We start from the raw sequence: 16,915 nt of genomic DNA on the forward strand, positions 1-16,915 counted from the left end.
TCCACCTTTAATCCACCTCACATCGGCGCTGGCCAGACTGATGGGCTTGTGGAAAGATTTTAATAGCCTTGCCACATCCCATCCAAACTCCTTTATACCCTGAATTACCAGCTGCTCAGTGTTTTTCAGCTTGAGAGGTTTTCAGAATTAAACTTGCTAAAGAGTTTTCATTGTGTCCTGAATTCTGACACTATACAGGCAGTGTCAGTCTTCTTATTCTAGTAATGAAGCGTTAATGTAAAGGAGATGATAAATGAGGATGACTCTCCTATTTCTCCAGGGAGGAGGCGGAGGAGGAGGAAAATGATGAGAATGTCATGAACAGTCTAGCCTCAAGGTATATTCCCTACATCCTCCCCGTCTGCCTTATTTACCCACCTTTTGGTTTGTGATTTTGTTTGTTTGTTTTACCTTGCAGATGCAATAATTCTCAGCAGTGTCACTCATCATCAGTAATCACTCTTCTTTGAGAGACTTGACACTAAAAGTGTTGTCAACAGCTGCCAGATGTCTTTGTGAAACTTTGAACTTAAAGCTTGATAACAGGCGTCGGATTTTATTTCTAAAACACTTGAGTGTTAGTCAAACACAAACTCCTCTATTGTGAACTTTTGCACAGGATTGCAGAGTGGAAGAACAAACTGAAGCACTGTAACTACATGCTACATGCAGCTCCGCCTACTGCTGTCAATTTCTGTCCTATCACCTGCAGCCTAAAGGTCATGCATGCAGCTTACAGCAGAGTTTGTTCTCAGTGCTGTTCTCAGTGGGAATGAATTTTCATTATAACTGTACAGTGTGACTGCTGGAGAGTGTAGGTGGCTTATTGGTTCCTCCTCATCCCCTTAATTGAGTGAAATTGCACCCAAAATTGACCATCCCACTGCCACCTCTCCTATCTGCAGCTTCTACAATCGTCTCTGGTCCTGCAGGATGATTTATGGCCGTGCCCATGAAAAATTTTGTGCTATCTGCAGTACCACAATGAGCCAGCTTTGCAAGGGGTTTTGTTATTCCTAATAAATAAATCACCCCCTGTGTGGTTTTGCTGCCAGTGAAGCAGATCTGCTGAATAGTACATGCAGAAGAGCACATGTGCCAGACATGAAGAGAATGGATTTAAGTCTCCAATTGTCATTTGATCTGTGGACATCAAATACTGAAGAAAAAAAAACAGTTGAAATGGGGCTTCGCATCGGAGTTTAATAAGACTTTAACAATGGTGCAACAGGCTACCTAACTTGTAAACTAACTATCTTGTAAAAAGCATTCATGAATTATTTGGCATCGCCTCACTGAAACATATTGCTGTAAATAGTCATTGTGTTTATTCAAACCATTTTAATATGCATGATTCATTTGCATAACATCAAATCGGCACTCAAAGGAGACAGTTCAGCAGGGGCAGAGCTTCTGTTGAAGGGATAATTTACTGAAACAAGTGTTCATTTATTTATTGTGATTTTTTCTGCCAAGTGCGTGACTCATTTGTCCGTCAGTGTAAATAGCTGTGTCTTCAAAGGCAGCACCGGCGTCACATGTTGATAATGCACCATCACATGGCGCCATGGTGCAGGTGTTGTGAGGCCTTTTATCTCACTCGTCTTTATCTCAGTGGGTCTGATCACTGCAGCACTGACTCCCTGTGGAAACACATGACAACAGACATGTCAGCCAATACAGAAACAAGAGCCCAACCGATATCAGTTCTTTGAGACGGATACTGATACTGATTTTAAAGAAGATCTAATTACTCACTATGGACTTATCAAGCTCAACAAAAGTTATCATTGTGATGTCCATGTGTTGTATGATATAACCCGTTTGTTTAAATAACATTTTAGCGTACATGATGCCAGAATAAACAGCAGGGTTTTTCTGACCATATTAAATAGCAAGGCAAGGCAAGGCAAGGCAAATTTATTTGTATAGCATAATTCAACACAAAGTAATTCAAAGTGCTTTACATAAACATTAAAAACAGCAAGACACAATTGAATTGAACAGTAAAAAAAACAGTCAATTAAAACAGGGAAATGGAAATGGAAATAAAAATACAAATATGATAAAATAAGATACAGCAGTATAAGAAAATAGATAAAATAATGAAAAGCACAAGTCAAACATTGCGTAATTAAAAAGTAAGGGCAGTAGAGTACAGCAGATACGTGATAAAGTTAAGAGTACGCTGCAGTAAACAATAGTGTTTTTAGTCCTGATTTAAAGGAGCTGACCGTTTGGGCAGACCTCAGATCTACAGGTAGTTTGTTCCACAGGTGAGGAGCATAATAACTAAAAGTTGCCTCACCCCGCTTAGTTCTTGTTCTTGGGACACGCAACAAGCCAGTTCCAGATGACCTAAGGGGTCTGGATGCTTCGTAGAGAGGTCGCAGATCAAGCATGTAATTTGGTCCGAGGTACTGAACCACATCAAGACCTCCTGGTACTAAACCACATCAAGACCTCCTGGTACTAACCTCAATAGACTATTTACCTCCTGGTAAATAGTCATAATAATGACTTAATTTGTACAGCACCTTTTTCAAAACAATGTTACAAGGTGCTTGACAATAAAAGAAAATACAATTAAAAACTCATTAATAAAAACAATTTAAAAAACATAGAAGGTCAATTAAAAGCATTACGCATTACACTGAAGTTTTGGGTGCAGCATGAGAGTGTTTATTCACGGTGCGTAAGCTAATTGTATAGAATAAAATTTATTTTTGCTGTCTTTTCTGATTGTGCAGCTTCTGTCCTCTCCTATGCTCTTTGTGTGGGTGAGTGTCTGTGAGTGCGGGGCCCAGGCAGCTCCTCCACACAGGTACAATTAAGGGTTAATTGCTTTTTGAAAGGGTGGACTAGAATTATTATGCTATTATATTATCATTATGTCAGTGGCATTAAAGGGTCTTTAAATGACAATAATATCTGTGTTTTATTATTACTGGGACAATATTTAAACCAACAAAATGTGGTTATTATGACAGTACCAGTTAATTGCTGATGATGTAAAAAAGAATAAAGAACAATAAAAATGAAGTTAAATCAAGTTTTATGGCGGATTAGACTTCAATATTTATTGCACACTGGTGCAAGCTGTCAGATTTCAAATGTACAGCACAGTAAGCCCTTGTCAGCAAATAAAAAATCTTCAGATCAGTGAGTCGAAACATTGCTGACACACTGCAATCACAGATAAGGCGTTTTGTGTTATGTGGAAAAAAAACATTTTTTTATAAAAGTCTATACCATAAAATAACACTGTATTTCTTTTCGTTATCAAACCTTCATGCTAGGTGTTAAATTCTCTAAAGAAAATATTGTCGATCTGTTCTCCTGCTTTGTTTCCTTCTGCAGAGACAGATGCTGGATTGAAGCAGTTTTCTTTTGAGTTTTTGACATTCCTTGTTTCTCCTCGTGTAGCTTCATTCTCTCAAGGGACTGCTCAGTGTTTCTCAGCTCTGCTCCTGTGGTTTGCTGTGGTTTGCAGTGGTTCTCATTCTCAGCTTGTGTGATAGTACGGTGATGTAAATTCAAACGAAGTGAGCAAGAGTGTAAGCCCCTCTCCCTTCCTGTTTTTTGGTGTTCCAAGCCCTGATGTAAGAGCAGACAATGACGACATGAATACATGCCTCTTGGGGTAAATCCCAGTTTCTGTATCATCTGTGTGTCTGTCCCAGATAGGAGTCAGGATGTAGGAGCTAGTCTTCTCATTAGAGATGATTATTTATGAGATTTCATAGAAAGGAAATGTCTTTGGATTCCCTTAGACGTCATGAGAGATGTCGAGAGAGAAAAAAGGAACATTTTGTCTCTGAAAGCCTTCAAAGTATGCAGCCCAGTTGATGCAATAACAGAGTAAAAAATGCAAGAGCGCTATTTTGAGTGCATATTAAAATTTTAAAAAAGGGTACATAGAAAAAAACGCTTGTTGTGTGGTGTACCTTCTTATACTCCTATCTTGTGCTTTATTCATCTTCCTTCACCGTGCTTCTATTTTACATGTCTGCTCAGTCTGCATTATGGTGTATTAGCCACAAACACACCATCGAATATAGTATAGGTGTATTTATTCTTAAGATAAATGCACACACACACAAAAGCCCAAAAGATTCTATAAATGTGTTGTTTGCTTTATGTAGGTCATGAACGCTCAAAGCTCCTTTTTTAAAATTTGGTGTGAGTGCATTAAAGTTACATTAGCTTCCGACTTTGTGCTACGCTAATGAGGGTGATGTTTTGAGCGAGATCACAGGCAAAGAATATCAATTACTGCATCAATTTACTTTCTTGTTGCCAAATGAAGAAGCCACACAAAAGCACTCGAGATTAGATGCCAATATCACAGGGATAAATCATGTTGATGTTCTTTTTATATGTTGAAGGTCTCACTCTAGTCAAAGTGGAAAGTTGGAAGAACATTTAAAGCCCTGAGCAGCAGAGGAAGAAACCGGCCAAGGAAAGAAAGTACAGAGAGAGGAGGAGACTGAGAGGACTGCAGGGCATTCGATAAGGTTTCAGGACACACAGTTCTGGTTAAATGAGGGTTTTCATCCTCCAACTGTGTTATCAGGTGGAGCCGATCTTTGCCTGGCTCCAGTCCAGCAGGCACTGGAAGCACCGAAATATATTTAATCTAAGTCTGTTGGAGAGAAAGAGCAGGTGTGTGTAGGATATCTCACTGAGAGCCATTCAGCAGGGCCCCCGGAGCAGAACGTTCAGACAGTATATGTCAATGAATTATTGATCGCAGACGGGTTATTTTTTTGTACACCACACTCATGAAAACTCATGCAAAAGGACAAGACACAAGAAAATGAGAAGACACTGTCACTCTGACAGTACATACTGTATGTCACAATTAGAAAGAAATTCTAGGTATTAAAGTGAGTGCAGGACCACAGCGAGGGTTAAAGACGGGAGTTCACTAATAAAGTTTTTAGCGTGAGAAATTGTGAAACTGTGAAAACAGTTTTGGGTAAAACACATGTTATAATAGTGATTACAAATTAGAAAAATATTGAAAATATCAGATAAACCTGGGTAAAACCAAATGTATTGTAAAAAAAACCATCACAACTGGATTTATATACAGCCATGGAAAAAATTATTAGACCACCCTTGTTTTCTCCTTGCTTTCTTGTTCATTTAATGCCTGGTACAACTAAAGGTACATTGGTTTGGACAAATATAATGATAACAACAAATATAGCTCATTAGAGTTTAATTTAAGAGCTGATTTTCCATGGTTTTATTGGTAATGTTTTTGGTTATTACCAAGAAAACCATGGAAAATGTCTAGATATCAGCTCATAAATTAAACTCTTATGAGCTATTTTTGTTGTGATCATTATATTCGTCCAAACAAATGCATTGTAATTTGACAACACGAGCGCAGCATTTAGAAAACGAGATGCAAAGACCAAACACAACACAATAAGAAAAAGCACTGCAAATAGACCACAACACAACAGAAGTGTTTCCAGAGGACACTTTAAAGTGATGCACATGTCTGGACACGTATGTGATATTATCATGTTATTTCAAAATAATAATAGTTTCCTGTTATATTGCAGTTAAGCAAATCAAATAAATGAATCTGTGCCCAAATGTGTTTGGTTACAGCAGTGAGAAAAATGGCAGATTTAGCCAGCTAATTAGGCGTTTATTCTAACAACAGACCATTTTAACTAAAACCAACTGGCAATGGCAGAACATTAACCTCTTAAAAAATTGCACATACAACTTTTAGTTCTGACCAAGTGTTTTTATTGGAATAGAGGCATTCTAAAGTGCCTTTGACCCCCTACTCACATTCAGTACATCAGCACGGTCTCCTGTGTGATATTACTGAAATATTCAGCACTTCTTTACACATACAGACATGTCCGTGTTTGACCATCTGCTCGCTGCAAGTTCAAGGCCCGGACTCTTGAATTAAACTGCAATTTACACACCCGTCCGCTGCTCCTTACCCCCCGTGCTTGACATGCACATTAAAGATGTATTTATAACTGGAGGGAAAATGTTTCATGCACAGTTTGAAACGCCTGTTTTATGGAGGAGATGGAAATCAAGCTGCCAGGTATACTGGAGAATAACCTTGGGAATAATTCTGCTTTAGATAGATAATTCATCTTTGTCGCAGTTTACACATGTATTAAAGCAATTTATTCATGCTTTCATTTATTATTAATTATCTACAATGCTACAATATAGTTCATTTTTAGCTTTAAGCACACATGTGCATATGTTGCCTGAGTTCTCTGCTTTTTAAATATGCAGTACTGGCTTTGCATACAATAGCAGCATATTATCTCTATATCTGTATTATCGCTATGAGCTTGAATGAACTTCTGAGTGTGTTGAAGTGTGTTTTTTGATGTGCAGTGCTTAGATGTTGCAGTTTACATGATTTACGAATGCATTTATGGTCTTCATTTCAGATCAAAGCGTGTGTTTTCTTTAAAAGTTTGACATGTGACTTTGACTCGTGAGTTTTACCTTCAAACTTCTCAAGTAGAGGGTACATTTGCATGTTTTCATTTCTCTAATTGGAAACTTCAGTTGTGCACTTTCATTGGTTTCTCTCTGACATCTTTGAAGGTTACGTCTTGTCATTAAATCTGCATAAAGGGACGGCTTGTTAAAAGTAAAAAAAAAACCCTTCAAGGTGCATCTCATTTTTAAACAGAGATGTGCCTTCCTGCTGCAAAGCATTTGTCTCTGATGTTTGTCCTTGTATTCACTCTCAGCAAAGGAAAGGAAAAGAGAGGGAAGGGAGTGAAAGACAAGTAAGTAGAATATTTGATGTCTCAATTTGTTTTTCTCCCCGAGTCACCTCTCTCTTTTTCACTGTTCTTGTTCAAAAGACACACTGCTTACTGCTGGCAGGGCACTGCCTTTACCTGCTTTATGCCCCTTTGCTTACACCTGCTCATATAACAGCATATGTTTATGTTTTCCAGAGATGTAACCGTGACTTTTTGTGGTTAATCTCTCTCAGCAACAACTGCAAAAGTTACATGATGTTGTAGTGCCAAAAACCTTTTAGTAAGACTCCGTACCCATGCAGTCTCAGTCTGTGTTGTTTCCTTTATTGAATAGTTTTAATTACCCAAACTTGACAAGACTTACATTGAAAAGAGCAGAAAATGTTCAGTCAAATGTGAATAATTGCTCCAAAGATAATATGGTTTCTTTTGACAAAGACTAACAATCTATATTTTTTAGCTAATGATGTAAACTTCAATTTACACAGAACTGGTCAAAACAGAGTTTATCATTTTATTCCCTATCTCTGTATCCCCTATCTAATTAGAGGTAAAGTGTCTCTAAGACAAGGGTTAAAATTGAGGTCAATGTTATAATTATGTGAAAGTAAAGTAAGATTAGCTTTGGTGAAAGGCATGTAGTTGTAAAGACAAACCAAGAAATGTTCAGTGTACAAGTAACGGTACAAAATTAAATTGTTTGTGTGTATCTGCAGCAGAGTAGGATATTAATAATTCCTTTTTGTCATTAAAGGTGTTTTTCCCCTGGTTAATGAGATTTAGAGGTCATCTTGGTCTCTGGTGGCAATTCAGCTCCTCTCATTTGCACATTCTAAAACACTCTCTGCTCCTAACATTTAGATTTTTAAAGTGTTTTTTCTTCTCACTGTTCAAGTGCAATATTTCATAGCATTAATTTCAGCCTGTTATGAACTCTGGAGGCCCTCTGGTCTTGTGTTTTGGTGGTGCACAGAGCCCAACCCACTCCATCCTTCTCCTCTTTCTCCTCCTCTCTCTGTATCTCCAGCCATCCTCCTCTTTCGCTCTCTCCCTCCCCTCCTCTCTCCTGCATCACCCACTCATCTGTCCAACTGTGGTCTTGCCTGGCTGGTCTGAAGGATCTGCACCTGACAGGTGAAGGATATGGAAATATAGTTCAAAATAGAGAAGAAAGCTTGAGGGAGGAATTCTATTGGGGGCAGATTTATGGTGATCTGACCTCTCTGTGGAGTAGGATCAGTGGTGTCTTTCATGTGGTATGTATGAAAAACACTTTCTCTTTTATTTTGGTAGCTTATCGTTGAATCGTAGATTGATTAAGACAAGGATTACTGGAACATCCGATTTTGCAATTAATCAGGGCTGCAATTCCCAATTTAATTATTGATAAATTGTTTTTCCAATTAGTTGAAATAATTGTGTAGTCAATAACATCTCAGAGTCCAACAGGCTGTAAATTCCTGTGGATTGACTAATTGTCTAATTGTTTCAGTCACAATTAGCAGATGTTACATTCAAAGGTATATTCCAAGGTTTTTCATGCATGCACTGATAAGTCATTAAACTTATACATTAATTAATATATTGTTTGAGACATGACTGGGGATTCCAAGGAGCACATTTTAAAGTGGCCTTGACTTGATTTGATTTGGCAGGAAAAGCTTTTTACCTTTATTTGGACGAATTATTCTTCTGCCTTTCCTGCCTTTTATTCCCTCTTGCGTGCCTCCAGGCTTTTACTTTTAAATCACTCTTTGCCATGAACCCATAAAACGAGATATAAAACCATTTACTTTTCTATACCTTGTAAAACTTTGGGTTAAAGGTTGCCTCTAGAATAACGGGGGAAAGATCAAAGCAGAAATTGAACTCTGATACACTCGTCTCTGAATGCTTGAGGAAACAAAAGGAAAACCTTCCTATTCATTAATTTCCTGACATGGATCCATATCCGACGCAAATTGGACGGTCACACTCATTTTTAATTATTAAGGCCCCTCATTTGTCGTCCCGCTGATGGCATCACAAGCTCTTTGTTGTTGTGGTGACATGTGATCCAGATAATATCAATGTGCAGACACTTGATACTCTTGTTTTGTGATTGAGGGTCTGGAGAGTTGGTGGTGGCGAGCAGAGGGGGGAGGGGGATTAAATCCGCTGGAATTAAATGTCTAGCCGAGTTACAAAGATGTCCATGATATACGTTATGGTGTTGGGTTGCATTTTGATTATGTCCAGGAGTGTGCCGTGGGGTTTTCTGCTCACGTCGAGTTCAGTTATTAATGTTGATCAATTTCTCCTGTGGGTGTGAGTCTGCTGATGGAGAGTGAACTTAATGAGACAATTATAAAGAAAGTTCACTCTCATGATATAAGTTTCCTCTCCTTTCTCCTCCTATCCGCTGTCTCTGATTTCTCCTCCACCAGAGCAGGGAAGGGAGTTTTCTCAGCCATGAAGCTCGGCAAGATCAAGAGTTCGAAGGAGGATCACAAGAAAGGAGGTAAAACAACACTCACGACACAAGACAAGAGCTAATTTAATCCCAAATTATTACTTATCTTGTTAATTGAGATGTTTTATTCAAATCTTGCAAGTTACCTGTAGGCAAAATACTTGTTGAAACGTAACCATAATTACATAATTTTCTATTGAAGAAGACTTTAAACTAGTGATTGTGACCATAAACTCAGGAGGAAGATGTTTACTGAGGTAATAAATCAAGGGAGAAGTAGGGTCATTGCCTCATAGACTTCTATACAATTGGACTTCTTTTGCAGTCAGTGGAGTTGCCCCCTGCTGGCCATCAGAAAGAATGCAGGTTTAAAGCACTTTGGCATTGGCTTCACTTTGCAAGCAACATCCACTTCTTGTATAACTTCTGTGGTTGAAGTTAGGGCTGGGTGATATGGACCAAAAGTCATATCCCGATATATAAAGGCTGAATATCGATATAAGATATATATCCCAATATTTTATCGCAAAGTGAGAGCAAATGTTCAGTCAAAGTCAACGCCAGATATGACATGTCATAAGTAGTTTTATTGAAACTTTTTATTTAAGTGAACATAAATACTGTATAAGAAGAAGATTACCTTCTTTTTTTTTCAAACAAAGCTCCATAACGTGCAGATTTAAATAAATAAAAAAATCTAAAATAAAAATAGCCTATGAAATAAAATAGGCCAATGTTTTTCCAAAATAAATATATTTATAGGAGAAAAGAATAACGAACATTACAAAATAACTAAATATGACAAACCCTAGTGAGGGCAGCATTTATATATAAAGATTTTTTTTTTTAAACTATATAGACATATGCGATATGGTCTTATTCCACATCACATTTAAAAATGTATCTAAATGATATGTCTATATATCTAAATTGTTATTATTCGTATAGTACATATTGACAACACTAGAAATGGCTTGTCTAAATATGGGCCATAGCCTGGAATTACTGAAGTTGTGAGCCCAATCATCAAAAATGTGTGTAATTTGTAATAATGGAATAAAAAAAGTTCTCAATTTAGGCTATTAAATATCCACCAAATGTTTTTTTTAATCAAATCATGTAAACTCCTCCCAACTTTCACAGCAAATGGACATGTCATGATGTCAGTGTCCTCAGTAGGAGTACTGCTGTGGACCTGGTATTAACAACACATTTTTGGTTAGTTGTGGTGATGTCACCATTGTGATATTGTTGTCCAGATGAGCCGGCGGTCCTGGACATGGAGGACCTGGACAGGAAGGCCATGCGTCTGGCTGGAGCACTGGACCCAGACACCATCTCTCTGGCATCTGTCACCGCCGTCACCACCAACGTCTCCAATAAGAGGTCTCGCTTTTTATTCAGAAACTGACACATGCATTTACACACATGGTAGAGAAATACACTCACACACACACACACTTTCTTAATGGGCTCAGTGAGTATCGTACATTTCAAACTGCTGATGCAGCAGGATCATTTTGAAGCTGGTTGCACAATGATGCCATTTAATGGAATATATTTTCAAGAATAAACTTATTCAACCTTGGAAGATGGAAAAATGAGAGCGTTCACAATTTAAGTTTTGAAATTTAGGATTGAGTTTATAATCATGTGGTGTAGTGGTAGCAGATGTACTGACACGAATAGAATAGAATAGAATATCTTTATTGTCATTGTAAGTACAATGACATTTAAAAGTGCCATCTCATCTGTGCAACATATAAAATCAATCAATAAAACTGATAAATAAATGCTGCTAAAAAACAAAACAAACAGATACCCATCACTCATGCACACACAATTGTACATTCCATTGCACTGGTAAACGCTTAGATGGGAAGGTTACTGAGGAGGAAGTGGGTATACTCTCCTATATATCCTAACGGCTTCTTGGCTGATTGCTGGGTATCCTAAAACTGACAGAAAAAGAGGCACCACTTCACCACTGGTGCCAACTCAGTTTCACTGGTGGAGCAGAGGAGAATGTAATCACTGTGTCTTTTCAGGTCAAAGCCAGATATCAAGATGGAGCCGAGCTCTGGACGACCAGTGGATTATCAGGTGTGTGTGTGTGTGTGTGTGTGTGTGTGTGTGTGTGTGTGTGTGTGTGTGTGTGTCAGTGGTGGAATGTAACTAAGTACATTTACTCAAGTACTGTACTTAAGAACAATTTTGAGGTACTTTATACTTCTACTCCACTACATTTAGAGGCAAATATTGTACTTTTTACTCCACTACATTTAGCCGACAGCTTTAGTTACTTTTCAGGTTGAGATTTAACATAAAAAACATGATCAATTTAAAATGATTAGACTTTTTTTATTTTATTTAACCTCATTACAGTATATTGAAAAGTCAAAATGAGCACTATCTCTACAAAATTAAAATGCTGCTTACATAAGTCCATCAGTAATAATTATTTAATAGTCTATTTGGAATATATAAAACAATCTGAGTGGGGTCATTCTGCATAACGAATACTTTTACTTTTGATACTTTAAGTACATTTTGATGCTGATACTTTTGTACTTTTACTGAAGTAAGTTTTGAAGTTTTGAATGCAGGACTTTTACTTAGTGGAGTCATTCTGCAGTGTGGTATTAATACTTTTACTTAAATAAAAGATCTGAATACTTCTTCCATCACTGGTGTGTGTGTGTATGTGTGCGTGCGCGCGTAGATGCGTGTGTGTGCGTGCATGTGTGTGTGAGAGCGATGTTGTTGACTTCAATAAGTGAACTTTATTACACTTATTCCTATAAGGAGTTTTAATTTGATACACCAACATTTGGATGGACTAGTATTTCGGTCATTCATCAAATCAGTCTGAATATAATTTTCCACTGTTGTCATTGTTATAGTTGTGTTGTGGACTCGGACATCCACTTAAGTTTGAAAGATTTTTTAAACAATATAGTTATCTTTATAGTTATCGTTCTTGGTGTGGACATCTGTTTAGATTAGATGATTGAAACCTTTGTCAGCTGTACAAACCCAATTCCAAATAAGTTGGTTATCCTTCTTGACATTTATTCGAATGAAAACTGAACAAAGACAGTGTATTTAATGTTCAGACGGATAAACTTTTGATGCATTCTTTTATTATTCATGTTTCACACATCGCCCCAATTCTTTTGGAATCAGGGTTATATATTGGTGTCTTAAGTAGAGATACGGGGGGCATCTTTATTTTCTTTATATTCAAAGCTGTTCCAAATCTATTCACCACCATATCAGTGAAATAAAGTAAAAGCATTGTGGAGACAGTATAACTGTCCTCAAGTGCTGGTTCCTGGCCTATTTTCATGTCCTATTTTATTAAAAAAAAACATGAATATATTTATACACCAGAAAGACTGAAATCACGGTGTAAGCTACAGACTTATCCCCTCTTTTTATGTTTATCTCTCTGTTCCTCCTCATTATAGGACATCTAATTAAACCAGAGGGATATTACTTGGTATTAGAAACATTTAGCTTAAGATCTAGTTTGTCCAGCCAATGCAACTTTACTTTAACCGGGGGAGATGTCTCAGTAAAAAAAATGTAATCTGGCAGAAACCTTTACTGTCTAGAATTAGAATCATTAGTTTGGGACAGCTCAATTTTCCTTGCCTTTGAGTTGTCCTCAGGGTAATTACTGCGTAAATGCATGATTTATGATGATGGTGTTGCTGCTGGTTGACTCACTGTTGGAGGAGAGTTGGTTTGTTTTATCTTTCAGAGTCATATCTGATTAGCTCATCTGTCTACCATCAGATCAGCATCACAGTGATCGAGGCCCGGCAGCTGATCGGCCTCAACATGGACCCTGTGGTGTGTGTGGAGATTGGAGACGACAAGAAGTACACGTCCATGAAGGAGTCCACTAACTGCCCGTACTACAATGAGGTGAGCTTTAGAAATTTAAACAGCAAGAAGACTCCTATAAACTTAATATAAACGTCCATGCATACAATTGTATTTCCACGGCTGATCTAATTGCATTGTATTGTGGTCATGCTTTTAAGTTGGCATAAGCTGCTTTAAATCACATTGTGGCCAACACTGAGATTCAACAGATTTGTTGTTGAAGCAGGTTGATATTAAAAGTATAATATGTAACTTGTACAACAACACACTGTGGTCACAAAAAACAAATATCCAACTACTTATTATGTAATACAGACTATACAATGAAAATGTTTCTGATGATACGCTCCACTTCATTTCTTATTAGCCGAGTGTTGGTTGCACAAAAAATGTACGTCACGTTTTTTCCATCTTGCCGGCTCCGCTGGTTTACATCGGTCCTGTCTGGAACAGTCTCCCCAGTGTAACGCCTCTGTTACTACCTCCGAAGGCGCTACAGAGTCGGGATCACTTGGTCCCCCCATTAAGCCTCTGGCACGTTCAATTTAAAAGGAGAAACGTCACAGAGCCGTGAATATCACGGCTTGAAGCTACAGTCTGAAAAGGGCTAACGGCATCACATCCCCTTTGCACATGCATCAGAGTTATGGTTGTCAGCCAGGAGCTGTCATAAACTGACTTTTTCTCCAGTTTTAGGCATTGTTAGAGAAAGTGTTTCTCAACATGAACTAGGGCTGGGCGATATGGACCAAAAGTCATATCCCGATATATTTAGGCTGAATATTGATATACGATATATATCCCAATATTTTTTTGCAAAGTGAGAACAAATGTTTAGTCAAAGCCAAATATGACATGTCACAAGTAGTTTTATTGAAACCGTTTATTTAAGTGAACATAAATACTGTATAACAACAGGTGTACCTTTTTTTAAAAAAAAAAAAAAAAAGCTCCATAAAGTGCACATTTAATTAAAAGAAATATCTTTTATATTTCTATGAGAAAATAATAACGAACATTACAAAAGAACCAAATAAGACAAACCCTAGTAAGGGCAGCATTTATATATAAAGAAAGACATTTTTTTTAAAAGTATATATCGATATATGTGATATGGTCTAAGTCCATTTCACATTTAAAAATATATTAAAAAAATTTTTATATCGATATATCGCCCAGCCCTATCATGAACTAAGTAGTTTCTTCCTGTTCTCCTGCAACCAAGCAGATTTCTGGGAAAATGCAATCACATCATGCACAAAGTGAAATGCTGTGTAGAGACATTAAAATACTTCAGATAACACTCTTAACTAGAGAGTTTTTCCAGCTCTGGGTGTTCCTGAACAGCAGATAATCTTCCTGGGTGGGAAGTGTTGGTAGTGTTGGGGGTCATGCAGAGCTCAGCCTCTGGGTTGTGTCCTGCAGGGAGAGGACAGTTAAGCTTCAGCTTGTCTGCTATCGATTTTCTTGTGTTTGTCTTAAAGTCCCCTGTGGACAGACAAACTGGAAACCACAGTGAGCAAGATAATAGTCCTTCACGCTCTCTCTCTCTCCTCGTAACCAGACCTTCCAGTTCATTCACAGTCTGTGCTGTTTCAGATAGCTTCACTGCTCTCAGGAATAATTATGTGAAATTAGCTGCAGTGGAAAACTGCAATCATATCTGGTCACCAGAAGTTCATGATAATATTTGAGAAAGTACATCATCATGAAAAATAGAGTGTCAGCCCATTTCATCACCCTTTTCCTTGTTGCTGTGATTTTTTTATTTTATTTCTTTTTATATTTTTATACTTGTACTTCTTTTTATCCTGATGGAGCATTGCTGGTAAATTTCCACAAAAAAACATGCACTGCATTCAACAGCAAACTCTGCCATCATGTGCAGATAATTAGGCAGCATCCTAATAAAAAAGGAAGTCCGTTAAATAACAACTTTCCATCACTTGTGCAGCCCACACTACTGCAACACTTCTGCTCTGTCTGAGCCAAAGGATGACATGCTTTCTTTCTTAGTTTTGTGATATGTGTGTGTGTGTGTGTGTGTGTATATATATATATATATATATATATACATTTGTATTCTTTTGATTTTGCAGTCAACCAGTGGAAAAGTAGCCTAAAACAAACTACAGCTCATAACTTTTTTTTGTTGTTGCTATTTTTTGTTTTAATGCTTTTACCATGTGGGATGTAGCTTGATTAAGCATGCTAACTGAGAAGTTTTCAATGAATTCTCTATTGTGAATCGTTTATTTTGTAATTTAGTTGTTCACTCTGGCAGATTAATGTATTATGTCTGCTTAAGCCTGAGCAGATATTCCCTCTTTATTTCCATTTTATTCCTCATAAATTTGCATAAATTCCCCTTTAATACCCATGGAAATTTTCCACCTTGATTATTCTATTGAATTAATAATACTGACTCAACAGCACAAATTTAGAGTTATAAATCACCTGTAAAACACCACAGGAAAAGATGCCATCATGAGTAACATAAGGGGGAGCATATTGTCTGATAATAGGTCCATGGTTGTGAAGTCGCCTGCAGCAAAGTCAATGATGTACAGTTCTATCCATGCTGTGGGAGATCATGTATTATTCTTTGTCTCCATTGTCAACAAACACTAGCAGCACATGAAAAAAAAACAAACAAACAGAAATCTCATGGGGCAAATCTGCCTCTTGTAGTGTCTGTGTACCCTGCGTAGCTGCAGTGCCAGTACATCAATAAAAGGTATAACAAAGCTTTGATGTAGAACTTTAAATCAGATATTTCTTTTCCAGGCACTCATCTTTGCCTATGAATAACTGAAAGCTTGAGGGGACGGAGCTGTAATGTGGCTACAATATGAGCTGATCTCCTGTGACGCTGATATGATGATGTTTCTGTTCGTTCCCTCAGTAACTTAGTTGACCTCAGCACTGATATCGCCTGAACTTCAAAGTGGCACATTTTATTCCCAGAGCAAATCTCAAAGAAAAAATGTCTTATCCAGTATGAGGGAATATATATTAACCGGCAAACCGTATCTCTCTACTCTCTGCAGTATTTCGTCTTTGATTTCCACATCCCTCCTGATGTCATGTTTGACAAGATCATCAAGCTCTCAGTAAGTAATCCGTACCCCGAAAGTACACTCTGCAGTACAACTTTTGGTGCATTACATTACTGACATTTCATACTGTATGTTTTAGCCCTCCTGTTGTGTTGCGGGTCAAATTAAAACCATTTCAAAGTTTAAAAATCTAAAAAAAAAACATTGTTAAAAGTATTTATTTAGTAAAAAAAAACATTTAAAAATGTAAAATAAAATAAAAAAAATAAATGTCATGTAAAACCATTGTATTTTATATGTAGGTCTTTCCAATGTACATAAAAAAAAGTTTTTACATGCATTTTTTTATGAGAAAACGAGTGAATTATCCTCATTGAACTTGATCTGTGAGAGGTAAGGAACACCATTGCACTAAATATTGATTGAAATTGTTAGTAATGGATTTATTGATGAAATATAAACAAGGTTTATTGGGATTTTTTTTTATTTCTGACACTGATAATTAAACATGCCCCAGGTCAAATTGACCCATGAACATTATTGCTGTTCCTGAGAAACAAACATAACAGTAGGGTTAATTAGGGATGTTCCAAACAACTGATTACGTTGACGTTGAAGCGCTTTCAAATTGGACTAGTTAGATGACGAAAACACTCAGAAAACAGTCCAAATTAAGCACAATTTAATCTAATTTAGACTAATCTATTTTTTTCAAGATTTAACATAAGTGTTGC

The 16,915-nt window shown here is 37.2% G+C and overlaps 1 protein-coding gene across 1 annotated transcript in view; it reads left to right on the forward strand.

The window, feature by feature from the left end:
• otofa (otoferlin a) overlaps positions 1-16,915 on the forward strand; it is a 129,112-nt gene that overhangs the window by 55,937 nt on the left and 56,260 nt on the right. The window contains exons 6-10 of the mRNA XM_059355754.1: positions 9,203-9,276; positions 10,488-10,614; positions 11,277-11,331; positions 13,030-13,161; positions 16,173-16,235. Coding sequence (XP_059211737.1) covers positions 9,203-9,276; positions 10,488-10,614; positions 11,277-11,331; positions 13,030-13,161; positions 16,173-16,235 — 451 coding nt within the window. The remainder of the gene's footprint in view (positions 1-9,202; positions 9,277-10,487; positions 10,615-11,276; positions 11,332-13,029; positions 13,162-16,172; positions 16,236-16,915) is intronic.

This window comes from Centropristis striata, chromosome 18 (genome assembly GCF_030273125.1).
Source record: "Centropristis striata isolate RG_2023a ecotype Rhode Island chromosome 18, C.striata_1.0, whole genome shotgun sequence".
In the NCBI taxonomy this organism is placed as follows: domain Eukaryota; kingdom Metazoa; phylum Chordata; class Actinopteri; order Perciformes; family Serranidae; genus Centropristis; species Centropristis striata.